Raw genomic sequence first — 27,999 nt, 5'->3', positions numbered from 1 at the left:
GAGGGCTCAGGTGATCACAGTCCTGCTGCACTAGCGTTCACTGTGACTGTCCTCTGACAATTATGAGTAAAACTGATTACCGCGTATTTTGGCTATGTTTTTCATTGTCTTTTGCTTGTCTAGCTACTAAAAAACATGATACAATATGTTTTGTGATTTCTCTTATTCAGACAATGTTTTTACCCTTTTCTAATTTGATAGTGGTCTTCTCCTTTTTTTCCTCGATTATACTTTGTCTTTATCAGTAAAGCAAACTTTTGTGAGCTATGTTGATATATTGGAATACCTATCAATAATAATCTGTCAGTTATTTTGAGGACCAGAATACCAACAGCTGTCAATGTTATTGCAATTTAATTAGATTGTCTAATTATGTAATATTTCCAGCACCAAAATCGTGTAACAGTTAGTCACTATATTTTTCTTTGTTATTTACTGTAGAACTGAAGAAGACGGCAACCCACTGGGCACAGACGTCAATTCAACGTCTATTCCACGTTGGTTCAACATCATTTCATTGAAATTAGGTGGAAATAACGTTGATTCAACCAGTGTGTACTCAGTGGGAAGCCTCTGACACAATGACACTCAAGATAACCATGCCAGGAAAACAAAGTGGGCTTACATTCTCTCAGCTGAGACTCTTTCTTTGTTTCCTGATGTATTGCTGGAGTCTAGCTGATCCAGCATGTGGGTACTTCCTGAAAAACTGCACAATCCGGTGTAATCTCAGTGACAACTTTAACATGAAAGTACTCTGTTATAACAGGAATCTTGAAGACATACCTATAGCTATTCCGCAGAAAGTAAGCAATTTAGACTTGGCCATGAATAAGGTTTCCAAGATCGAAAAGTTGGATTGTAAAGGCCTATCAAACCTCAAAATTCTAAATATGCCCAGAACCCAGATCTCTCAAGTGGACAATGGGGCTCTTGGATACCTAGAGGCTCTTCAGGAGCTGGGTCTGGCTCATAAACAGACTCACAACCCTGTCAGACCATTTGTTTCAGGGCCTGGCCAACCTCTCCCTGCTACATCTGGACAACAACCTCATTGCAACCATCAGCTCCTCATCCTTTCAGACTCTCTCCAGTTTGAAGACAGTGAATTTAACCAATAACAACCTTTATAATATGAAGGAAGTTCAGCCCATCGTACAATTACCACACTTACAGGAGTTGTACATTGGGAGCAAAAGGTTCACCTCTTTCCAGTCACAGGAAATATCAAACACTTCTATAGAGCTGAGGCTGTTGGATTTATCCTGGAATTCATTGGGAATCTTCAGGATCACGGCAGATGTTCTTCCTTACCTTGAGGTGTTAGACATCGCCTACTGTGGCCAACTTGGACGCATGGAATGGGATGTGCTGAACAGGTATTTTCTGAGCAACGTCAATCGTCTCAACTTGAGTGGCATTGAGATGTCTTTCGAGAGGACGGGTATGGTACTGCAGACTGTCAACTTCTCATTATTCCATCTGAGATTGCATGACCTCGTCACCGGCTCAAGGCTCAAGATCAAGGCTCTCACTGATATTGCCTGACATATACCTAAACTCAGCGTACTCCGACTGGAATATAACAACATAGGTAATCTCTCTGAGGAATTTCTGCAGTCATGTAAACACATGACAGAAGTGGACATATCAAATACTGGTCTTACTCAGCTGTCTGAATTTTCATTCTGATCAAAAGAGCAATTAAGTACTTTGAAACTGGGCCACAACAGGCTTTCTTCCATGCCAAAGGCCACAAGAAATCTACCTACACTGAAGATCCTGGATCTCAGCTTCAATATCATCAATAAACTAGGCTGCTCAGATTTCTCCAATCGTACAGGACTCACACAACTCTTTCTTTTCCACAATCAAATCCCCAACATGTGTTTTCCAGGATTTGAAAGAATTATGGATCCTTAAACTGGGATCAAACAAAATCCTGACCTTGAATGAAGCATTCATGAATGGGTTGCACAAACTTGAGATTTTGAATTTGGCAGGCAATAAACTGAGCTCTATCAGAAAAGGTGAGTTTAAAAGTTTAACATCACTCAAGAATGTACTTTTATTTGACAATCAGATTGCCAGTATGGAAGATGGCGCCTTTGAGGGATTGGTCAACCTTACAGAACTTCAACTGGGCTCAAATAAGATCACTCAAATAGACATAAGAAATACTGTGCTCACGGGACTTCCACACTTAAGAACTCTTGATATATCCTGTAATTACATCACATATGTAAATGATGGTAAATTAGACCCTCCACCCTTCTCTCATCTGACATCTCTGGAGAACCTGCAGATCCATAGTCAGCGTCACAAGGGACTGTCTCATCTACCTATCAACTTTCTTGAAGGACTGAAATCTTTATTGTCATTCCAGGCAGGGAGTCTCAATATTAAGGACCTGCACCCAAAGACATTCATTCACACACCACGGTTGTGGTACCTTGATGTCAGTAAGAATGAGTTCACAGCCCTCACTCCAAAGCTGTTTCACCCAACCCCAAGGCTCAACAGCCTGTACCTGTCCAAAGCACGACTTCAGTCCTTAGATTTCCTCATAGGAGCAAACCTCAGTAGAGTCACATTCTTGCAGGTGAGCAAGAACGACATAACAGTAGTCAATGAGACAGTGTTGCAATCTCTCCCTGCCTTGACATACCTGGACATGCAAGATAATCCTATTCTTATGATATGTTACAAATTTATTTCATACTATACAGTATGTTATGATTTTGCTGTGCTTATCATCCTGGAGTGCATCTTTAAGAAGTTCCTAAGAGTATTGCTGCGCCCATGTGTCAATCTAAGTAACATCATTTAAAAAATCCCCATCAAAGTCAGTTTAAGCTATCAGGTTTTTTGCATGGGCTGGTTCTCAATCCACTGCTTCCGACAAACTGGTCTCAGAGCAATTCATATTATTCTGTACATATATCTTCAAGGCCAAATTTAGTATGATATGTTTAGTATGGTATGTATTAATACAAAACTTACAATATGTAACAAATTTGCAAAACATAATATATGTTATGAAATCTAGCTAGGTGGCTAGGTGGTTAATGTTAGCTAACTCACTAACGTTAGCTAGGCTAGGGGTTAGGGGCTAAGGTTAAGTTTAGTAGTTAGGTTAAAGGGTTTCGGGTTAGGGGAAGGGTTAGCTAATAAGCTAAGTAGTTACTAATTAGCAAAAATGTAGTAAGTAGTTGAACAGTTTTTCACTAGCTAAAATGCTAAAGTTGTCCGTGATCAGATTTGATCTCGCAACCTTTGGGTCGGTAGATGTTTAAGTTATTTGCCCACCCATCTGTCATATGCAGCCATGACAAACCTAACAAACCATACTAAATGGAGTGTTTCGGATTCACAGTGTATTCAGAAAGTATTCAGATCCCTTGACTTTTCCCACAATTTACAGCCTTAGTATATTTTTTTTATTTTTTATCCTCATCAATCTACACCCAATACTCCATAATGACAAAGCAACATTAGGTTTTTTGAAGGGTTGAGCTAATATAATAATTTTAAAAAACAAATAACTTTTACATAAAGACTCAGACCCTTTGCTATGAGACTCGAAACTGAGCTCAGGTGCATCCTGTTTCAATTGACCATTCTTGAGATGTTTCTATAACTTGACTGGAGTCCACATGTGGTAAATTCAATTGATTGGACATGATTTGGAAAGGCACACACCTGTCTATATAGGTCCCACAGTTGACAGTGCAAAAACCAAGCCTAGAGGTGAATGAATTGTCCGTAGAGCTCTGAGACAGGATTGTTTTGAGGCACAGATCTGGGGAAGGGTACCAAACATTTCTGCAGCATTGAATGTCCCCAAGAATACAGTGGCCTCCATCATTCTTAAATGGAAGAAGTTTGGAATCACCAAGACTTCCTAGAGCTGGCCGCCCAGTCGAACTGAGCAATCAAGGGAAAAGGGTCTTGCTCAGGGAGGTGAACGAAAACCCATTGGTCACTCTAACAGAGCTCTAGAATTCCTGTGTGGCGATAGGAGAACCTTCCAGAAGGACAACCATCTCCTCAGCGGACACATAAAGGACTCTCAGACCATGAGAAACAAGATTATCTGGTCTGATGAAACCAAGATTGACTCTTTGGCCTGAATGCCAAGCGTCACGTTTGGAGGAAAATCTGCACCATCCCTACGGTGAAGCATGGTGGTGGCAGCATCATGCTGTGGGGATGTTTTTCAGCGGCAAGGACTGGGAGACTAGTCAGGATTGAGGCAAAGATGAACGGATCAAAGTATAGAGAGATCCTCAATGAAAACCTGCTTCAGAGCGCTCAGGATCTCAGACTGGGGCTAAGGTTCACCTTCCAACAAGACAACGACCCTAAGCACACAGCCAAGACAATGAAGGAGTGGCTTCTGGACAAGTCTCTGAATGTCCTTGAGTGGCCCAGCCAGAGCCCGGACTTGAACCCGATCGAATATCTCTGGAGAGACCTGAAAATAGCTGTGCAGTGACACTCCCCATCCAACCTGACAGAGAGGATCTGCAGAGAAGAATGGGAGAAACTCCCCAAATACAGATGTGCCAAGAAGAAGACTTGAGGCTTTAATCGCTGACAAAGTTGCCTCAACAAAGTATTGAGTAATGGGTCTCAATACTTATGTAAACGTGATATTTCAGTTTAAATTTCTTATAATATATTTCCAAACATTTCAAAAAAGCTGTTTTTGCTTTGTCATTATGGGGCATTGTGTGTAGATTGATGAGGGCGAAAAAAGCTGTTTAATCCATTTTAAAATTAGGCTGTAACGTAACAAAATGTGGAAAAAGTCAAGCTGTCTGAATAATTTCCAAATGCACAGTACGTACAGAATAATACGAAATGCTCTGAGACCAGGTTGGCCTTCCGCATTTGCAGTGGAAGGTGGCTGAGCTACAGCGGTGTTAGTCAGACCATGAAATATCCCGAAATGGTTTGTCCTAAAAAATATTATGACCCCTCTATCGAAAGACATGGGCCTCATCTGAAGGTAAACCAGCACCGATTCCACTCTATGGAGAGGGGAAACTCCCCCAAACACGATGATGTTGTCTGTTTTGTCACAGGTCTCATCCGAAGGTAACCCATACAAACGAATTGAAGTATGGAAGTAGTTTTGTGCCAACAAAAATAAGGGGTTCAATATGTGTCCAAAAAACAAAAATATTTATTCAGCGTTCTTATTTCTCCTAGATATCGGGAGGTGCCGGAACAAAATGTGAGCATGAGAGTCAGGTGACCTGGGAGGTTCTAAGGTACTGGAACGAATGAAAAAAAAACAAATTACCTTAAAAATAAAGCATTGCATGCATATCATCACATTTGCATAGTGGCATAGAGCAGTATAATTGAGTCACTTATGGAAGGGAACATTTTTAGTAGCCTGGGGTCCAGGAAAATGTTGGCATTTTATAAATGCATTTCATTTACCTGACTGGAGACTTTGCCAGAATCATTTTTAACACCACACAAATTATCGAAATAACAAGCTACTTTGACACTGACAAACGGAGAATCTGAGATCAATTAAACACTACCTTGTCTAGAATCCATCAATAGTCTAGGCCTAGTTGTGTGAAGACACATATTGTAGGCTACAATATGCAGAAGAAAATATAGTCCTAAAATTGCTTTCCAGTTTGACTCACTGGTGATGGTCTCTCTCTTTTGTAAGAATAAGCCCCACCTTCTTTTTTAACTAGGCAGGTCAGTTAGGAATACATTCTTATTTTCAATGACAGCCTAGGAACAGGGGCAGTACGACAGATTTGCAACCTTTCGGTTACTAGCCCAACACTCTAACTACTAGGCTACTCTGCCCTGCATTCCTTGATGCTGGAGATGGGTAGTGGGGCCTCTCTGGCTACTGCCCTAGAGGTGGCAGACAGGTCCTTATCACAGGTAGCTTGTGACACCTTGATTGAGGAGGATGGGCTCATTGTAATGGCGGAAACGGAAAAAATGGAATGGTACACTCTTAGATTTTTTTTTTCAAACGGGTTCTTCAGCTGTCCCCATAGGAAAAACCTTTTTGGTTCCAGGTAGAACTCTTCTGGTTCCATGTAGAACCCTCTGTGGAAATGGTTTTACCTGGAACCAAAAGGGTTTTACCTGGAACTAAAACTAGTTCCTCAAAGGCTCCTACTATGGGGACAGCCGAAGAACCCTTTTAGGTTCTAGATAGCACCTTTATTCTAAGAGTGTATCAAACACGTTGTTTCCACCTTTACTCCCACTCCCTGTTTCGCTTCTGCTACACACACACACACACACACACACACATACGCACGTGAGCGCGCGCGCACACACACACACACACACAACCAACCTTGTGGGGACACACGATTCAGTCCCATTCAAAATCCTAATTTCCTCTAACCCTAACCCTAACCCCAAAACCAAAACTTAACCTAAACTCTAACCATAAACCTAACCCTGGTTCCTAACCCTAACCTTAAAACTAAGCCTAGCTCCTAACCATAACCCTAAACCTAATTCTAACACTAATTCTAACCTTAACCCTCCGCACGCGCACACACACACACACACACACACACACACACACACACACACACACACACACACACACACACACACACACACACACACACACACACACACACACACACACACACACATACCTTGATATGAGAGCGACGTCATTCTCCCCTTCATTGCATTTTATTTCCTGTCACCTGTGGATGAAATAAAGTCTATGAAGTAGGAATGAGAAATAGAACAATAACAAGGGGAAACAGTATCTATATTAGTTATATTACATCATAAAGAACATACAAGCAAGGTAGATCTACTGTGGTATCACAATGTGGTATCAGTTCTGGCTCACAAGTAAGGACTATGTCTGCTATGATGTCTGTGAAAACTTCTCTCATACCTGCTTTGTAAATCACTGAACCCTTTCCCATGAAGCTCTTGTCTTCACAGATGATCTAACCATGCATGCCATTGTTGTTATTATGTACATAGTGCTATTTCTATTGTTTTATCACCCTTTCCATTATTTTATTTCACTAGTTCTGCATGTTGGATTTCAAAGCTGAAGATTTTCACTCTACCCTGCAATCACACCTGCAACCCTGTTCATGTGACTATTAAACAATCTGATCTGAATCTGAATGAAATAACTCTCTCCCTGACTCAATAATCTTCAATGAAAATGCACTGAATTCTAACCTGAGACTTACACATTATGGACAGTCTTATAACTGTCATCTCTATGGGACTGGGTTTCAATTTCATCAGTTGGTTTTGTTAAGTGATTCATTGGGAGCCTAAACACGTATACATCTTGAAAGTTCTATGCTGCATTAGAATTGCATTCTGAGATTTCTTTACGAACACATTCCTTTGTATACTTTGTCATCTACTGGACACAAACTGTTATTACACAAAGTAGACAGAAGTGTCTCTGAGATCTCTGGTTCAGTCATCTTCCTTGACCAAGGAATTGAGAGAGATATTCAGCAGTGGGGAACCGCGAGGGCTTTCTATGCCTTCAGAAAACGCCTGTGTTCTTAGTTCTAGGAAATATCTCAGATCTCGGGAAGTTCCCGTATATGGTCAGCATCAGTATTTTATTCGGTCCAACTGTGAGAGAGAGCAAACAAGCCTGACTCCCCCCCCGACTCTCTCCCTCTCGCTTCTTCTTTTCTGCCCCTTAATCAACTGTATGTCAGGTCAACCCAGTCAGTTAAGTTTTCATATTGTTTTGTAGCTGTTTGTGAGAAATCAATCTAGATAAATACCAATATATATTTTGAACAAAGTTTAGTGCAGTAAAATGCCAGGGAAGTGCTCTTTGGGGCAGGGTGGTAGAACCGGGACTCAGGTGATCACAGTCCTATGCTGCACTAGTGCTCACTGTGACTGTATTCTTCCGACAATTGTGAGTAAAAATGATTACTATGTAGTCTGGCTGTTTTTAGTTGTCTTTTGCTGGTGTATCTCTTCAAAAATATCATACAAATGTGTGTTTTATTCTTATTCAGACAATGTTATTACCCTTATATACTCATTTCTAATTTGATAGGGGTCTTTACCTCTATTCCTTTCTACTCTAGTTTGTCTTTATCAGTAAAGCAAACTTTTTGTGAATTATGTTGATATATTGGATTACCTATAAATAATAATCTGTCAGTTATTTTGAGGACCACAATACCAACAGCTATCAGTGTTATTGCAACTTCATTGAATTGTTCAATTATGTTACATCACCAGCCCCCAAAGGATGTAAGTTAGTTAATGGATTTGTCTTTGTTATTCTCTCTAGATCTGAAGTAGATGTCAAGCTCCTCACAATGACACTCAAGATAACCATGCCAGGAGAACAAAGTGGGCCTACATTCTCTCAGCTGAGACTCTTTCTTTGTTTCCTGATGTATTGCTGGGTTCTTGCTGATCCAGTATGTGGGTACTTCCTGAAAAACTGCACAATCCGGGGTAATCTCAGTGACCCCTCTAACATGAAAGTACTCTGTGAAAAGAGGAACCTAGAAGTCATACCAAAAGACATTCCACGGAAAGTAAGCGTTTTAGATGTGGCCATGAATAACATTTCCAAAATTGGAAAGTTGGATTTTAAAGGCCTATCAAACCTCAAAATTCTAAACATGTCAAGAAACCAGATCTCTCAATTGGACAATGGGTCTCTCAGACACCTAGAGGCTCTTCAGGAGCTGGGTCTGGCTCATAACAGACTCACAACGCTGTCAGACTATTTGTTTCAGGGCCTGGCCAACCTCTCCCTGCTACATCTGGACAACAACCTCATCACAACCATCGCGTCCTCATCCTTTCAACTTCTCTCCAGTTTGAAGACAGTGAATTTAACCAAGAACAACCTTTATAATATGAAGGAAGTTCAGCCAATTGTACAATTGCCACACTTACAGGAGTTGTACATTGGGAGCAACAAATTCACCTCTTTCCAGTCACAGGAAATATCAAACACTTCTATAGAGCTGAGACTGTTGGATTTATCCCGGAATCCATTGGGAGTCTTCAGGATCACGACAGATGTTCTTCCTTACCTTGAGGTGTTAGACATCGCCTACTGTGGCCAACTTGGACACATGGAATGGGATGTGCTGGACAGGTCTTTTCTGAGAAACGTCAAACGTCTGAACCTGAGCGGGATAGAGATGTCTTTGGAGAGGATGAGTATGGTGCTGCAGACTGTCAACTCCTCATTAGTCCATCTGAGACTGTATGACATTAGTGAAGAGAGGGTCAAGGCTCTCACTGATATTGCCTGCCATATACCCACACTTAGCTTGCTCCGACTGCATCATAACAACATAAGTGTTCTCTCTAAGGAATTCCTGCAGTCATGTAAACAGTTGACCGAAATGGACGTATGTGATAATAATATCAATCGGCTGTCTGAGCTTTTATTCAGATCAATGGAGCAATTAAGTACTTTGAAACTGGGCCACAACAGGCTTTCTTCCATGCCAAAGGCCACAAGAAATCTACCTACACTGAAGATCCTGGATCTGAGCTTCAATATCATCCATGAACTGGGCTGCCCTGACTTTGCCAATCTTACAGGACTCACACAACTCTTTCTTTTCCACAATCAAATCTCCAACCTTCCAGGATGTGTATTCCAGGATTTGAAAGACTTAAGGATCCTTAAACTGGGATCAAACAAAATCCTGACCTTGAATGATGCATTCATGAGTGGTTTGCACAAACTAGAATATTTGTCGATGTCATACAATAAGCTGAGCTCAATCTCTAAAGGAGACTTTAAAGGCTTAGCATCACTCAAGACCCTGCTTTTATTTGACAATCAGATTGCTAGTCTTGAAGATGGAGCCTTTGAGGGATTGGTGAATCTTACAGAACTTAGACTCCAGTCAAATAAGATCACTCAAATAGACATAAGAAATACTGTGCTCACGGGACTTCCAAGCTTAAGAACTCTTGATATATCCTGTAATTACATCACATACGTAAATGATGATAAATTAGACCCTCCACCCTTCTCTCATCTGACATCTCTGGAGAACCTGCAGATCCATAGTCAGCGTCACAAGGGACTGTGTCATCTACCTATCAACTTCCTTGAAGGTCTGAAATATTTATTGGCATTCAAGGCAGGGAATCTCAATATTAAGGACCTGCACCCAAAGACATTTATTCACACACCACGGTTGTGGTACCTTGATATCAGTAAGAATGAGTTCACAGCCCTCACTCCAAAGCTGTTTCACCCAACCCCAAGGCTCAACAGAATGTACCTGTCCAAAGCACGACTTCAGTCCTTAGATTTCCTCATAGGAGCAAACCTCAGTAGAGTCACATTCTTGCAGGTGAGCAAGAACGACATAACAGTAGTCAATGAGACAGTGTTGCAATCTCTCCCTGCCTTGACATACCTGGACATGCAAGATAATCCTTTCACCTGTGGCTGCAGCGATGCTTGGTTTGTCCAGTGGATGGAGAGCGACAACCAAACACAAGTTGTTGGTGCAGGAGAATTTACCTGCAACTATCCTGCCGATCTAAAGGACACCAAGCTGTTGGATGTTGAGCTTCAGTTCTGTATAGTACACTTAGGACTTTACTACTACATTTCTACCACTTGTCTGGTCCTCCTCACCCTGATAGCATCCTTTGCCTACCACTTCCTGAAATGGCAGGTCATTTACGGCTATTACCTCTTCCTGGCTTTCCTCTATGACACCAAGCAAAGGAATAAGCTCACGCCTCATGGCTGTCAGTACGATGCCTTCATCTCCTACAACGCCCACGATGAGCCCTGGGTCCTGAGGGAGCTTCTGCCAGAGCTGGAGGGAGAGCAGGGCTGGAAGCTGTGTCTCCACCACCGGGACTTCCAGCCAGGCAAACCCATCATAGACAACATTATGGACGGCATCTACGGAAGCCGCAAGACCATCTGTGTCATCAGCCACCGCTACCTGGAGAGTGAGTGGTGCTCCCGGGAGATCCAGGTGGCCAGCTTCCGGCTCTTTGATGAGCAGAAGGACGTCCTGATTCTGGTGTTCCTGGAGGAGATCCCTACCCACCAGCTGTCACCCTACCACCGGATGAGGAAGCTAGTGAAGAAACGCACGTACCTGAGCTGGCCCAGAGTTGGGGAGCAAACCGGGGTCTTCTGGCAGCAACTACGGCTGGCTTTAGAGACCAAGGACGGCTCTGCTGAGGAAAATCCCATCCTCTCTGGGGTGGAGGCTCTGTGATAGTGAAACCTCGATTTGAAACAACCATCACACTCTGAACCTTTTCTGTATATTTACATGAGAATATTGAAGATGCACTCTCAAATTTTTGTCTAATTTCAGCCAGTAGTTTTGAAAGTGGTGCTCACGAGCCAGAAGTGGTCCTCGTTTCCTGTGTATCACGTCATCTAAAGTGTTTTAAACTCATTTGTATGATATGATATGTTACGACTTTAATGAATCATAATAGTATGTTATGATTTTGCTGTGCCCTGCATCCTGGAGTGCATCTTTAAGAAACCGTTAATAGTACTGATGCACGAATGCGTCAATCTAAGTAACATAATAAAACAATCCTGGTCTCAGAGCATTTCGTATTATTCTGTACATTTATCTGAAAGACCACATTTAGTATGATATGTTATGTTTTGTATGGTGTATATTAATGTATTAATGTAAAACGTACAATATGTTACAAATTTGCAAAACATAATATACGTTATGAAATCTAGCTATGTGGCTAGGTGGTTACAATTAGCTAGGCTAGGGGTTAAGGTTAAGTTTAGGAGTTAGTTTAAAGGGTTAAGGTAAGGGTTAGGGGAAGGGTTAGCTAGCATTCTAAGTAGTTACAAAGTAGCTAAAAGGTAGTAAGCAGTTGAAAAGTTGCTAACTAGCTAACATTGTCCATGATGAGATTTCAACTTGCAACCTTTGGGTTGCTAGACATTTGTGTTATACACCCACCCATCTGTTTTATGTAATCATGAGAAACCTAACATACCATATTAGATGACGTGTCTCGGATTTAAGTACAGAATAATACGAAACGCTCTAAGACCAGGTTTGCAACCTGTTATGTCGGCCTTGCGCATCTGCAGTGGAAGGTGACCGAGCTACAGCAGTGTTTGTCATACCATGAGATATCCTGAAAATCTTCTCACGTAACGGTTTGGCCTACAAACTATTATGACCCCTCTTTGGAAAGACACTCGGACTCATCTCATCTACCGGTTCCACTCTATGGAAAGGGGAGACCTTTTCCCTAACATGATGGTGTTCTCCGTTTTACTCTACGATCCCCACAAGTGTCATGGGACTCGTCTGAAGGTAACCCATAGAAACGAATGGAAGTACGGAGAACACTTTAACCCCAACAAAAATAAGGGGTTAAATATGTGTCCAAAAAAACAGAAACATTTCCTGAGCTTTCTTAGATCTTCTACATATATGACAGACACTTCAAAACCTTATTTCTTATGATTTTTGTTGGATTGTCTTTTTAGTCATTTATGAGTGTTATTCAATGCGTTTCTATGGGCTACAATAGTAAAGGGCAAATTCAATATTTTATCAAATCATTTTTTAACATATTTTTTGAAACTTAAAGGGGTCATAAAATTTCAAATCTAATACCCAAATGATCTATGTTATAACCATTTAAAACAATTCCTTATGTTAGCTTAGTTAAGAGTTTAAGGGATGCTTATATTTGTAACATGTGCTTAAATGTGTAATGGGAAATTTAATTTTCTTGATTGTTATACTTACACTCATACTCATTTATCTCATGAATTAATGCAATATAATCAAACTATTTCAGTTTATTGGCATATTTCAATTATAATATGTCATACAAAATGTTAAGCATAAAATATGATAATAAAGTACACTATATATGCAAAGTATGTGGACACCGCTTCAAAAGAGTGGATTCTGCTATTTCAGCCACACCCGTGACTGACAGGTGCATAAAATCGAGCACACAGCTATGCAATCTATGTAATCTCCACAGACAAAGACTGGCAGTGGAATGGCCTTACTGAATAGATCAATGTGGCACCGTCATAGGATGCCACTTTTCCAACAAGGAAGTTTGACAAATTTCTGCCCTGCTAGAGCTGGCCCGGTCAACTGCAAGTGCTGTTATTGTGAAGATGAAATATATAGGAGCAACAAAGGCTCAGCTGCGAAATGATAGGCCTCTCAAGCTCACAAAACGGGACCGGAAGCACGTAGCGCGTTAAAATGGTCTGTCCTCGGTTGCAACAATCACTACTGAGTTCCAAACTGCCTCTGGAAGCAGCGTCAGCACAATAACTGTTCGTCAGAAGCTTCATGAAATGGGTTTCCATGGCCGAGCAGCCGCACACAAGCCTGAGATCACCATGCGCAATGCCAAGTGTTGACTGGAGTGGTGTAAAGCTTGCCGCCATTGGACTCTGGTGCAGTGGAAACGCGTTCCCTGGAGTGATAAATTAAGTATCACCATCTTGCAGTCCGACAGACGAATCTGGGTTTGGCGGATGTCAGAAGAATGCTACCTGCCCGAATGAATGGTCCGGGGTGTAACGGCGTTCTTCGTTTGTAGAAAGAGAGTAGGACCGAAATGCAGCGTGGTGGTTACTCATGTTACTTTAATGAAGAAAATGACGATACAAGAAATAACTATACAAATACAAAACAACAAACGGAACGTGAAAACTAATTACAGCCTATCTGGTGAACTACACAGAGACAGGAACAATCACCCACGAAATACAAAGCGAACTCAGGCTACCTAAATACGGTTCCCAATCAGAGACAACGAGAATCACCTGACTCTGATTGAGAATCGCCTCAGGCAGCCAAGCCTATACAACACCCCTACTCAACCGCAATCCCAATAAACAAAACCCCAATACGAAATACAACAACATAAACCCATGTCACACCCTGGCCTGACCAAACATATAACGAAAACACAAAATACAATGACCAAGGCGTGACGCGGGGCTGCTTTTCATGCTTTTGGCTAAGCCCCTCAGTTCCAGTGAAGGGAAACCTTCATGCTACAGCATACAATGACATTCTAGACGATGCTGTACTACCAACTATATGGTAAAAGTTTGGGCAAGGCCCTGTCCTGTTTCAGCATGACAATGCCCCTGTGCACAAAGTGAGGTCCATACAGAAATGGTTTGTTGATATCGGTGTGGAAGAACTTGACCGGCCTGCCCAGAGCCCTGACCTCAACCCCATCAAACTCCTTTGGGAGGAATTGGAACGCCAACTGCGAGCCAGGCCTAATCGCCCAACATCAGTACCCGACCTCACTAATGCTCGTGGCTGAATGGAAGCAAGTCCCCGCAGCAATGTTCCAACATCTAGTGGAAAGTCTTTCCAGAAGAATGGAGGCTGTTATAGCAGCAAATGGGGCACCAACTCCATATTAATGTCCATGATTTTGGAATGAGATGTTCTTGAAGCAGGTGTCCACATATTTTTGGTCATGTAGTGTAGAGGTCGATCGATTAATCTGCATATTTAGTTAAAATAAATTAATGTTAGTAGGCAATATTAACTAGTGAAATTGTTTCACTTCTCTTTCTTTCATTGCACGAAGAGTCAGGGTATATGCAACAATTTGGGCTGCCTGGCTCGATGCAAACTAATTTGCCAGAATTGTACATACTTATGACATACATTTGAAGGAACTGTTCTGTATTTCACTGAAAGAATAAAAGTTTTGTTTTTGAAATGATAGTTTCTGGATTTGACCATATTAATGACTGAAGGCTCGTATTTCTGTGTGTTTATTATATTATAATTAAGTCTATGATTTGATATTTGATAGAGCAGTCTGACTGAGCGGTGGTAGGCAGTAGCAGCCTCGTAAGTATTCATTCAAACTGCACTTTCCTGCGTTTGCCAGCAGCTCTTCGCAATGCTTGAAGCACAGCGCTGTTTATGACTTCAAGCCTATCAACTCCTGAGATTAGGCTGGCAATACTATAGTACCTATAAGAACATCCAATAGTCAAAGGTATATGAAATACAAATGGTATAGAGAGAAATAGTCGTCGGTCATAATTTCTATAATAACTTGCGGCTGAACTTGAAAGGGGTTCCTTCGTTATTTTACCGCTATGCATTCACACCTGCCTGCTGCCATTCCTGAGCAGGCTCTGTACTGGTGGTGCCCCGATCCCTCAACTGAATCAACTTTACAAAGACGGTCCTGCACTTAATGGACTTTCTTGGGCGCCCTGAAGCCTTCTTCACAACAATTGAACCGCTCTCCTTGAAGTTCTTGATGATCCGATAAATGGTTGATTTAGGTGCAATCTTACCCGCAGCAATATCCTTGTCTGTGAAGCCCTTTTTGTGCAAAGCAATGATGACGGCACGTGTTTCCTTGCATGTAACCATGGTTGACAGAGGAAGAACAATGATTCCAAGCACCACCCTCCTTTTGAAGCTTCCAGTCTGTTATTCGAACTCAATCAGCATGAACAGAGTGATCTCCAGCCTTGTCCTCGTCAACACTCACACCTGTGTTAACGAGAGAATCACTGACATGATGTCAGCTGGTCCTTTTGTGGCAGGGCTGAAATGCAATGGAAATGTTTTTGGGGGATTCAGTTAATTTGCATGGCAAAGAGGGACTTTGCAATTCATCTGATCACTCTTCATAACATTCTGGAGTATATGCAAATTGCCATCATACAATCTGAGGCAGCAGACTTTGTGAAAATTAATGTGTCATTCTCAAAATATTTTGTAACGGCCGTCGTCGGTGGAAGAAGGTGAGGACCAAGGTGCAGCGTGGTAAGTGTTCATGATTATTAATATAATCAAAATGGAACACTAAACAAAAGAACGACTAGGAATAACGAACAAACGAAACAGTCCTGTCTAGTGATGACACACAAAACAGAAAATAAACACCCACGAAACACAGGTGGAAAAAGGCTACCTAAGTATGATTCTCAAACAGAGACAACTAATGACACCTGCCTCTGATTGAGAACCATACCAGGCCAAACTCAAAACCAACATAGAAAAACAAACATAGACTGCCCACCCCAACTCACGCCCTGACCATACAAAACAAAGACAAAACAAAGGAACTAAAGTCAGACACATTTGGCCAAGACTGTATATATACAGTATATATATATCGGCCAATTAATCGGTATCGGTATCCGCTTTGAAAAATCATAATCGGTCGACTTCTAATGTAGTGTATAGTCTGTTACGGACAGAATGATCTAAGTTCTGTAGACTTGATCCTTTGCCAAAGTTTTTTTTTTAAATCGAGCTGTTTAGGAGTGCAAGGGTGAATTGAGTTATTGAACATTCGCACTTCAGAGTAGACTTTCCCTAAAGGATATATGCAAATACATGCTATAACAAGCCAATAGGATCTCACAAGCATGTGCTGGGCTCTGGCCACCTCCTTGCTTGTTCTGCTCTCATTGGAAACAATGCCGATGATAAATCTTGGGTTAGTTACCAGTATCTTTGATGGAGCTAGATTGTATTATTTGAACCTTTAAAAAAACATTGACTTGTGTATTGTGGTGATGTGATTTTATGTATTGACAGCAGGTTTGGATAATTTTCTAATAAGACACCATGTTGTACAGATGTTCACAGTTGTTATTCATCGAACAGAGATCGCACACACACAGACTATTCCACACAGCCCATCATGTCTGGGGGGATTTTGTTAGGCTCTGGGCGGATCCTGCTGAAAGCCAGGAGGCTTGGTGTCTCCTAGTGGTAGTACTCAGAGTCAAGGGTTCTTCAGCTGTCCCCATAGGAGAAACCTTTTTGGTTCCAGGTAGAACCCTTTTGGTTCCATGTAGAACCCTCTGTGGAAAGGGCTCTCCCTGGAACCAAAAGGGTTTTTACCTTGAACTAAAACTAGTTCTTCAAAGGCTTCTACTATGGGGACAGCCGAAGAACCCTTTTAGGTTCTAGAAAGCACCTTTTTTCTAAGAGTGTATCAAACACATCAAACACGTTGTTTCCATGTGTTTGATAGCATTCCATTCTCTCCATTCTAGCCATTATTATGAGCTGTCTTCCTCTCACCAGCCTCCTGTGGTCCTTATGTCCTTCTCTCTCCACTTATTCAATATTCTTTCCCCTCTGTGGATGAAATAAAGTCTATGAAGTATGAATGAGAAATAGAACAATAAATAAAAGGGGAAAATCACACAAAGTATCCATATCAGTTCAGTTTCACTATAAAGTTTCACCGTCATACAATTATTCAGAAGTCCAATTTTGGTCTGTTTGCTCATTAACTTTTTCTCACTTCCTCATTTCTTTTGTTAAATCATCCCCCAAGACACCCTTCTTTATGTTTCTATTCCTTCATTTGTATTCCTTTAGTCCCATTCAAAATCCTAATTTCCTCTAACCCTAACCTTAACCCCAAAACCAAAATTTAACCCTAATCCTAAACCTAACCCTAACCCCAAAACCAAAACTTAACCCCTTACCCTGGCTCCTAACCATAACCCTAAACCTAATTCTAAACTTAACACTAATTCTAACCTTAACCCTCCACACACACACACACACACACACACACACACACACACACACACACACACACACACACACACACACACACACACACACACACACACACACACACACACACACACACACACCTTCATATGAGACAGATTATACATTTTATTGCATTTTCTTTCCTGTCACCTGTGGATGAAATAAAGTTTATGAAGTATGAATGAGAAATGGAGATTAGAGGCGGCTTCTGGTAAAGAAATGAACATTACATTCTCTGGAATGTAAAAAGTGTCAGTGTTAGTACCCGTTCGATGTTTGGATCAGAATGTTCTTAGTTCTAGGAAATATCTCAGGTCTCGGAAAGTTCCCGTATATGGTCAGCATCAGTATTTTATTCGGGCCAACTGTGTGAGAGAGCAAACAAGACTGACTTCCCCCCCGACTCTCTCTCTCTCACTTCTTCTTTTCTGCCCCTTCTTTTCTGCCCCTTAATCAACTGTATGTCAGGTCAACCCAGCAGTTAAGTTTTCACTTGTGTTGTAGCTGTTTGTGAGAAATCAATCTAGATAAATACCAATATATATTTTGAATAAAGTTTAGTGAAGTAAAATGCCAGGGAAGTGCTCTTTGGGGCAGGGTGGTAGAACCGGGACTCAGGTGATTACAGTCCTATGCTGCACTGGTGCTCACTGTGACTGTCTTCCTCTGACAATTGTGAGTAAAAATGATTACTATGTAGTCTGGCTGTTTTTAGTTGTCTTTTGCTGTTGTATCTCTTCAAAAATATCATACAAATGTGTGTTTTATTCTTATTCAGACAATGTTATTACCCTTATATATACTCATATACTCATTTCTAATTTGATAGTGGTCTTTACCTTTTTTCCTTTCTACTCTATGTCTTTTCTACTATAGAATACTACTATATATTGGATGACCTATAAATAATAATCTGTCAGTTATTTTGAGGACCACAATACCAACAGCTATCAGTGTTATTGCAACTTCATTGAATTGTTTAATTACGTTACATTTCCATCCCCCAAATGATGTAACAGTTAGTCAGATTGTCTTTGTTATTCTCTCTAGATCTGAAGTAGATGTCAAGCCCCTCACAATGACACTCAAGATAACCATGCCAGGAGAACAAAGTGGTTCTACATTCTCTCAGCTGAGACTCTTTCTTTGTTTCCTGATGTATTGCTGGTTTCTTGCTGATCCAGTATGTGGGTACTTCCTGAAAAACTGCACAATCCGGGGTAATCTCAGTGGCCCCTCTAACATGAAGGTACTCTGTGAAAAGAGGAACCTCGAAGTCATACCAAAAGACATTCCACGGAGAGTAAGCGTTTTAGATGTGGCCATGAATAACATTTCCAAAATTGGAAAGTTGGATTTTAAAGGCCTATCAAACCTCAAAATTCTAAACATGTCAAGAAACCAGATCTCTCAATTGGACAATGGGTCTCTCAGACACCTAGAGGCTCTTCAGGAGCTGGGTCTGGCTCATAACAGACTCACAACCCTGTCAGACCATTTGTTTCAGGGCCTAGCCAACCTCTCCCTGCTACATCTGGACAACAACCTCATTGCAACCATCAGCTCCTCATCATTTCAGCCTCTCTCCAGTTTGAAGACAGTGAATTTAACCAAGAACAACCTTTATAATATGAAGGAAGTTCAGCCCATCGTACAATTACCACACTTACAGGAGTTGTACATTGGGAGCAACAGATTCACATCTTTCCAGTCACAGGAAATATCAAACACTTCTATAGAGCTGAGACTGTTGGATTTATCCCGGAATCCATTGGGAATCTTCAGGATCACGGCAGATGTTCTTCCTTACCTGGAGATGTTAGACATCGCCTACTGTGGCCAACTTGGACACATGGAATGGGATGTGCTGAACAGGTCTTTTCTGAGCAACGTCAATCGTCTCAACTTGAGCGGCATTGAGATGTCTTTCGAGAGGATGGGTATGGTACTGCAGACTGTCAACTCCTCATTAGTCCATCTGAGATTGAATGACCTTGTCAAAGGCTCAAAGCTCAAGGTCAAGGCTCTCACTGATATTGCCTGCCATATACCTAAACTCAGCGTGCTCCGACTCGAATATAACAACATAGGTAATCTCTCTGAGGAATTTCTCCAGTCATGTAAACACATGACAGAAGTGGACATATCAAATACTGGTCTTATTCAGCTGTCTGAATTTTCATTCAGATCAATCGAGCAAATAAGTGCTTTGAAACTGGGCCACAACAGGCTTTCTTCCGTACCAAAGGCCACAAGAAATCTACCTACACTGAAGATCCTGGATCTCAGCTTCAATATCATCAATAAACTAGGCTGCTCAGATTTCTCCAATCTTACAGGACTCACACAACTCTTTCTTTTCCACAATCAAATCCCCAACCTTCCAGGATGTGTTTTCCAGGATTTGAAAGAATTAAGGATCCTTAAACTGGGATCAAACAAAATCCTGACCTTGAATGAAGCCTTCATGAATGGTTTGCACAAACTTGAGACTTTGAATTTGGCAGGCAATAAACTGAGCTCTATAAGAAAAGGAGAGTTTAAAAGCTTAACATCACTCAAGACTTTACTTTTATATGACAATCAGATTGCCAGTATGGAAGATGGAGCCTTTGAGGGATTGGTCAACCTTACAGAACTTAACCTGGGCTCAAATAAGATCACTCAAACAGACATAAGAAATACTGTGCTCATGGGACTTCCACTCTTAAGATCTCTTGATATATCCTGTAATTACATCACATATGTAAATGATGATAAATTAGACCCTCCACCCTTCTCTCATCTGACATCTCTGGAGAACCTGCAGATCCATAGTCAGCGTCACAAGGGACTGTGTCATCTACCTATCAACTTCCTTGAAGGTCTGAAATATTTATTGGCATTCAAGGCAGGGAATCTCAATATTAAGGACCTGCACCCAAACACATTCATTCACACACCACGGTTGTGGTACCTTGATGTCAGTAAGAATGAGTTCACAGCCCTCACTCCAAAGCTGTTTCACCCAACCCCAAGGCTCAACAGAATGTACCTGTCCAAAGCCCAACTTCAGTCCTTAGATTTCCTCATAGGAGCAAACCTCAGTAGAGTCACTTTCTTGCAGGTGAGCAAGAACGACATAACAGTAGTCAATGAGACAGTGTTGCAATCTCTCCCTGCCTTGACATACCTGGACATGCAAGATAATCCTTTCACCTGTGGCTGCAGCGATGCTTGGTTTGTCCAGTGGATGGAGAGCGACAACCAAACACAAGTTGTTGGTGCAGGAGAATTGACCTGCAACTATCCTGCCGATCTAAAGGACACCAAGCTGTTGGATGTTGAGCTTCAGTTCTGTACAGTGGACTTAGGACTTTACTGCTACATCTCTACCACTTGTCTGGTCCTCCTCACCCTGGTAGCATCCTTTGCCTACAACTTCCTGAAATGGCAGGTCATTTACGGCTATTACCTCTTCCTGGCTTTCCTCTATGACACCAAGCAAAGGAATAAACGCATGCCTCATGGCTGTCAGTACGATGCCTTCATTTCCTACAACGCCCACGATGAGCCCTGGGTCCTGAGTGAGCTTCTGCCAGAGCTGGAGGGAGAGCAGGGCTGGAAGCTGTGTCTCCACCACCGGGACTTCCAGCCAGGCAAACCCATCATAGACAACATTATGGACGGCATCTACGGGAGCCGCAAGACCATCTGTGTTATCAGCCACCGCTACCTGGAGAGTGAGTGGTGCTCCCGGGAGATCCAGGTGGCCAGCTTCCGGCTCTTTGATGAGCAGAAGGACGTCCTGATTCTGGTGTTCCTGGAGGAGATCCCTACCCACCAGCTGTCACCCTACCACCGGATGAGGAAGCTAGTGAAGAGACGCACATACCTGAGCTGGCCCAGAGCTGGGGAGCAAACCGGGGTCTTCTGGCAGCAACTACGGTTGGCTTTAGAGAGCAAGGATGGCTCTGCTGAGGAAAATTCCATCCTCTCTGGGGTGCAGGCTCTGTGATAGTGAAACCTTGATTTGAAACAACCATCACACTCTGAACCTTTTCTGTATATTTACATGAGAATATTGAAGATGCACTCTCAAACTTTTGTCTAATTTCAGCCAGTGGTTTTGAAAGTGGTGCTCACGAGCCAGAAGTGGTCCTCGTTTCCTGTGTAACACGTCATCTAAAGTGTTTTAAACTCATTTGTATGATATGACATGTTACGAATCTAATTAATCATAATAGTATGTTATGATTTTGCTGTGCCCTGCATCCTGGAGTGCATCTTAAGAAATCGTTAATAGTACTGACGCACCAATGCATCAATCTAAGTAACATAATAAAAAGATCCTGGTCTCAGAGCATTTCGTATTATTCTGTACATTTATCTGAAAGACCACATTAGGTATGATATGTTATGTTTTGTATGGTATATATTAATATATTAACTTCTAATGACTCCCCATCCCGCATGAGGGAGCGTAATCATCGCCTGACACTAATTAGCATAATGCAACGGACATAAATATTCCTAGAAAATATTCCTATTCATGATAATCACAAATGAAATATATTGAGATACAGCTTAGCCTTTTGTTAATCACCCTGTCATCTCATATGTTCAAAATATGCTTTACAGCCAAAGCTAGGCAATTGTTTTTGTAAGTTTATCGATAGCCTAGCATAGCATTTTGTCCAGCTAGCAGCAGGTAACTTGGTCACGGAAATCAGAAAAGCAATCAAATTAAATCGTTTACCTTTGATGAGCTTAGGATGTTTTCACTCACGAGACTCCCAGTTAGATAGCAAATGTTCCTTTTTTCCAAAAATATTATTTTTGTAGGTGAAATAGCTCCGTTTGTTCTTCACATTTGGCTGAGAAATCGCCCGGAAATTGCAGTCACGAAAACGGCGAAGAATATTCCAAATTAGCTCCATATTATCGACAGAAACATGGCAAACGTTGTTTATAATCAATCCTCAAGGTGTTTTTCAAATATCTATTTGATAATATATCCATCAGGACAATTCGTTTTTCAGTAGGACCGATTGGAGTAATGGCTACCTCTGTATTTTACGAGAGAATCTCTCTGGGAGCATCAGGTGACCACTTGCGCAATGTAGCCGCTTACGGGTATTCTTCAACATAAATGCGTAAAACTACGTCACAATGCTGTAGATACCTTCGGGAATATGGAGAAAGAGTAATCTGGTTGATAGCCCATTCACTGCTCATTAGGGACAGATAGGAACGCAGCGCTTTCAAAAAGAGGCACTTCCGGATTGGATTTTTCTCATGCTTTCGCCTGCAACATCAGTTCTGTTATACTCACAGACAATATTTTTACAGTTTTGGAAACTTTAGAGTGTTTTCTATCCTAAGCTGTCAATTATATGCATATTCTAGCATCTTGTCCTGACAAAATATCCCGTTTACTACGGGAATGTTTTTTTCTTCCAAAAATGAAAATACTGCCCCCTAGTCACAATATGTACAATATGTTACAAATTTTCAAAACATAATATATGTTATGAAATCTAGCTAGCTGGCTAGGTGGATACCATTAGCTAGGCTAGGGGTTAAGGTTAAGTTTAGGAGTTAGTTTAAAGGGTTAAGGTAAGGGTTAGGGGAAGGGTTAGCTAACATTCTAAGTAGTTACAAAGTAGCTAAAAGGTAGTAAGCAGTTGAAAAGTTGCTAACTAGCTAACATTGTCCATGATGATATTTCAACTTGCAACCTTTGGGTTGCTAGACATTTGTGTTATACACCTACCCATCTGTCTTATGTAATCATGAGAAACCTAACATACCATATTAGATGGAGTGTCTCGGATTTAAGTACAGAATAATACGAAACGCTCTAAGACCAGGTTTGCAAACCTGTTATGTCGGCCTTGCGCATCTGCAGTGGAAGGTGACCAAGCTACCGCAGTGTTTGTCATACCATGAGATATCCTGAAAATCTTCTCACGAAAACATCCGTAGAGTCCGAACGGTTTGGCCTACAAACTATTATGACCCCTCTTTCGTCTGAAGGTAACCCATAGAAACGAATGGAAGTACGGAGTTCGTTTTTGCCAACAAAAATAAGGGGTTAAATATGTGTCCAAAAAAACAAAAACATTTCCTGAGCTTTCTTAGATCTTCTACATATATGACAGACACTTCAAAACCTTATTTCTTATGATTTTTGTTGGATTGTCTTTTTAGTCATTTATGAGTGTTATTCAATGCGTTTCTATGGGCTACAATAGTAAAGGGCAAATTCAATATTTTATCAAATCATTTTTTAACATATTTTTTTTTACTTAAAGGGGTCATAAAATTCCAAATCTAATACCCAAAAGATCTATGTTATAACAATTTAAAACAATTCCTTATGTTAGCTTAGTTAAGAAATGCTTATATTTGTAATATGTGCTTTAATGTCTCATAGGAAATTGAATAAGTGATACTTTTTTTCATTGTCATAGATGTTCTTGATTTTTATATTTGATCTCATTTATCTCATAAATTAATGCAAACTATAATCAAACTATTTCAGTTTATTGGCATATTTTTATTATAATTTGTCATACAAAATGTTAAGCATAAAATATGATAATAAAGTACATTATATATGCAAAGTATGTGGACACCGCTTCAAATGAGTGGATTCTGCTATTTCAGCCACACCCGTGACTGACAGGTGCATAAAATCGAGCACACAGCTATGCAATCTATGTAATCTCCACAGACAAAGACTGGCAGTGGAATGGCCTTACTGAATAAATCAATGTGGCACCGTCATAGGATGCCACTTTTCCAACAAGGAAGTGTGACAAATTTCTGCCCGGCTAGAGCTGCCCCGGTCAACTGCAAGTGCTGTTATTGTGAAGATGAAACATATAGGAGCAACAAAGGCTCAGCGGCGAAATGATAGGCCGCTCAAGCTCACAAAACAGGACCGGTGAGTGCTGAAGCACCTAGCTCGTTAAAATGGTCTGTCCTCGGTTGCAACATTCACTACTGAGTTCCAAACTGCCTCTGGAAGCAACGTCAGCCCAATAACTGTTCATCAGAAGCTTCATGAAATGGGTTTCCGTGGCCGAGCAGCCGCACACAAGCCTGAGATCACCATGCGCAATGCCAAGTGTTGACTGGAGTGGTGTAAAGCTTGCCGCCATTGGACTCCGGCGCAGTGGAAACGCGTTCCCTGGAGTGATAAATTAAGTATCACCATCTGGCAGTCCGACAGACGAATCTGGGTTTGGCGGATGTCAGGAGAATGCTACCTGCCCGAATGAATGGTTTGTGAGTGCTTTTGGTGACAAGACGAATTTCTTCAGCCTCCTGAGGTTGAAGAGGTGCTGCTGCGCCTTCTTCACAATGCTGTCTGTGTGAGTGTACCAATTCAGTTTGTCTGTGATGTGTATGCCGAGGAACTTAAAACTTACTACCCTCTCCACTACTGTTCCATCGATGTGGATAGGGGGGTGTTCCCTCTGCTGTTTCCTGAAGTCCACAATCATCTCCTTAGTTTTGTTGACGTTGAGTGTGAGGTTATTTTCCTGACACCACACTCCGAGGGCCCTCACCTCCTCCCTGTAGGCCGTCTCGTCGTTGTTGGTAATCAAGCCTACCACTGTTCTGTCGTCCGCAAACTTTATAGGCTTGGTGTCTCCTAGTGGTAGTACTCAGGGTCCACATACACTTTGATGTAGGCTGCACATGCCTTCCTTGATGCCGGAGATGGGCAGTGGGGCCTCTCGGGCTACTGCCCCAGGGGTGGCAGACAGGTCCTTATCACAGGCGGCTTGTTACTCCTTGATTGAGGAGGATGGGCTCAATGTAATGGCTGGAACAGAATAAATGGAATGGTACACTCTTAGATAAATGGTTCCAAAAGGGTTCTTCAGCTGTCCCCATAGGAGAAACCTTTTTGGTTCCAGGTAGAAACCTTTTTGGTCTCAGGTAGAACCTTTTTGGTTCCATGTAGAACCCTCTGTGGAAAGGGATCTACCTGGAACCAAAAGGGTTTTTACCTTGAACTAAAACTAGTTCTTCAAAGGCTTCTACTATGGGGACAGCCGAAGAACCCTTTTAGGTTCTAGAAAGCACCTTTTTTCTAAGAGTGTATCAAACACATCAAACACGTTGTTTCCATGTGTTTGATAGCATTCCATTCTCTCCATTCTAGCCATTATTATGAGCTGTCTTCCTCTCACCAGCCTCCTGTGGTGCTTATGTCCTTCTCTCTCCACTTATTCAATGGTCTTTCCTCTCACCTGTGGATGAAATAAAGTCTATGAAGTATGAATGAGAAATGGAATTATAACAAGGGGAAAGTCAGTGCACAAAGGGAAACAGTATCTATATTAGTTCTATTACATCATAAAGAACATACAAGCAAGGTAGATCTACTGTGGTATCACAATGTGGTATCAGTTCTGGCTCACAAGTAAGGACTATGTCTGCTATGATGTCTGTGAAAACTTCTCTCATACCTGCTTTGTAAATCACTGAACACTTTCCCATGAAGGTCTTGTCTTCACAGATGATCTAACCATGCATGCCATTGTTGTTATTATGTACATAGTGCTATTTCTATTGTTTTATCACCCTTTCCATTATTTTATTTCACTAGTTCTGCATGTTGGAGGTTGAAGCCAAAGATTTTCACTCTACCCTGCAATCACACCTGCAACCCTGTTCATGTGACTATTAAACAATCTGATCTGAATCTGAATGAAATGACTCTCTCCCTGACTCAATAATCTTCAATGAAAATGCACTGAATTATAACCAAACACTTACACATTATGCACAGTCTTATAACTGTCATCTCTATGGGACTGGGTTTCAATTTCATCAGTTGGTTTTGTTAAGTGATTCATTGGGAGCCTAAACACGTATCCTCTTGAAAGTTATATGCTGCATTAGAATTGCATTCTGAGATTTCTTTATGAACACATTCCTTTGTATACTTTGTCATCTACTGGACACAAACTGTTATTACACAAAGTAGACAGAAGTGTCTCTGAGAACTCTGGTTCAGTCATCTTCCTTGACCAAGGAATTGAGAGAGATATTCAGCAGTGGGGGCTTTCTATGCCTTCAGAAAAAGCCTAAGGATTTACAATTGTATTGATATATTTTAAACAAAATTCTGTTTAAATTTCTATGTAATATTTACAATAATTTGTATGACCTTCTGAATTCATCTCTTCAGTTTGTGTTGGAAAGAGAAAGGTTACTACTGAAGAGAAAAAAATATCCAATCCAACCAGTCCAATTTCGGTTTGTTTTCGAAAATAACCTTCTTCTCACTTATGTTAACTCACTCATCCCCCTCGCCATCCCTCTTCATATTAATATTCCTTCATTCTTTCTGAGAATGACACCTCTACTCCCACTCTTGCCACACACACACACACACACACACACACACACACACACACACACACACACACACACACACACACACACACACACACACACACACACACACACACACACCCTTTCATTCCATTTTCTTTCCTCTCACCTGTGGATGAAATATAGTCTATGAAGTATGAATGAGAAATAGAATAATAACAAGGGGAAGGTCAGTGCACAAAGGGAAACAGTATCCAAGTTAGTTCTATTACATCATAAAGTACATACAAGCAAGGTAGATCTACTATTTTTTTCCAATTCTGGGATGTTTGCTCAATTCCTTTTACCTTATGTTACACTGAACATCAATATAAATGCAACATGCAACAATTTCAAAGATTTGACTGAGTTACAGTTCAAATAAGGAAATAAATCAATTGAAATAAATAAATTAGGCCTTAACCTATGGATTTCACATGACTGGGAATACAGGTATGTATCTGCTGGTCACAGAAAGTAGGACATGGATCAGAAAACCAGTCAGTATCTGGTGTGACCACCATTTGCCTCATGCAGCGCGACACAGCTCCTTCGCATAAAGTTGGCCAGGCTGTTGATTGTGGCCTGTGGAATGTTGTCCCACTCCTCTAATATGGCTGTGAAGAGCACACTTCTCCAGCATGCCAGTGACTATCGAAGGTGAGCATTTGCCCACTGAAGTCGGTTACGACGCCGAACTGCATTCAGTTTAAGACCCTGGTGAGGATGACGAGGACGCAGATGAGATGCTTTCTGACAGTTTGTGGAACCCACAGCTTCATCAGCTATCCGGATGGCTGGTCTCAGACAATCCCGTAGGTGAAGAAGCCGGATGGGGAGGTTCTGGGCTGGCGTGGTCGGCGGTTGTGAGGTCGGTTGGATGTCCTGCCAAATTCTAGAAAACAGTGTTGGAGGCGACTTCTGGTAAAGAAATGAACATTCAATTCTCTGGAATGTAAAAAGTGTCAGTGTTAGTACCCGTTTGATGTTTGGATCAGAATGTTCTTAGTTCTAGGAAATATCTCAGGTCTCGGAAAGTTCCCGT

General features: G+C 41.4%; 1 protein-coding gene and 1 pseudogene across 1 annotated transcript; both read left to right on the top strand.

Moving 5' to 3' along the window:
• The first annotated feature begins 581 nt into the window (after positions 1-581).
• Positions 582-8,325, top strand: LOC135571702 (insulin-like growth factor-binding protein complex acid labile subunit; annotated as a pseudogene).
• LOC115129781 (uncharacterized) lies at positions 7,725-26,286 on the top strand. Its single transcript, XM_065018195.1, is given in 6 exon segments — positions 7,725-7,930; positions 8,315-11,234; positions 11,236-11,254; positions 11,355-11,424; positions 18,627-21,555; positions 21,557-26,286. Coding segments are annotated over 5 exon segments (5,946 nt in total). The 5' UTR covers positions 7,725-7,930; positions 8,315-8,342; the 3' UTR covers positions 21,593-26,286.
• The last annotated feature ends 1,713 nt before the right edge of the window (positions 26,287-27,999 follow it).

This window comes from Oncorhynchus nerka, linkage group LG5 (genome assembly GCF_034236695.1).
Source record: "Oncorhynchus nerka isolate Pitt River linkage group LG5, Oner_Uvic_2.0, whole genome shotgun sequence".
NCBI lineage: Eukaryota > Metazoa > Chordata > Actinopteri > Salmoniformes > Salmonidae > Oncorhynchus > Oncorhynchus nerka.
This window is presented reverse-complemented; position numbering and strand designations above follow the sequence as displayed.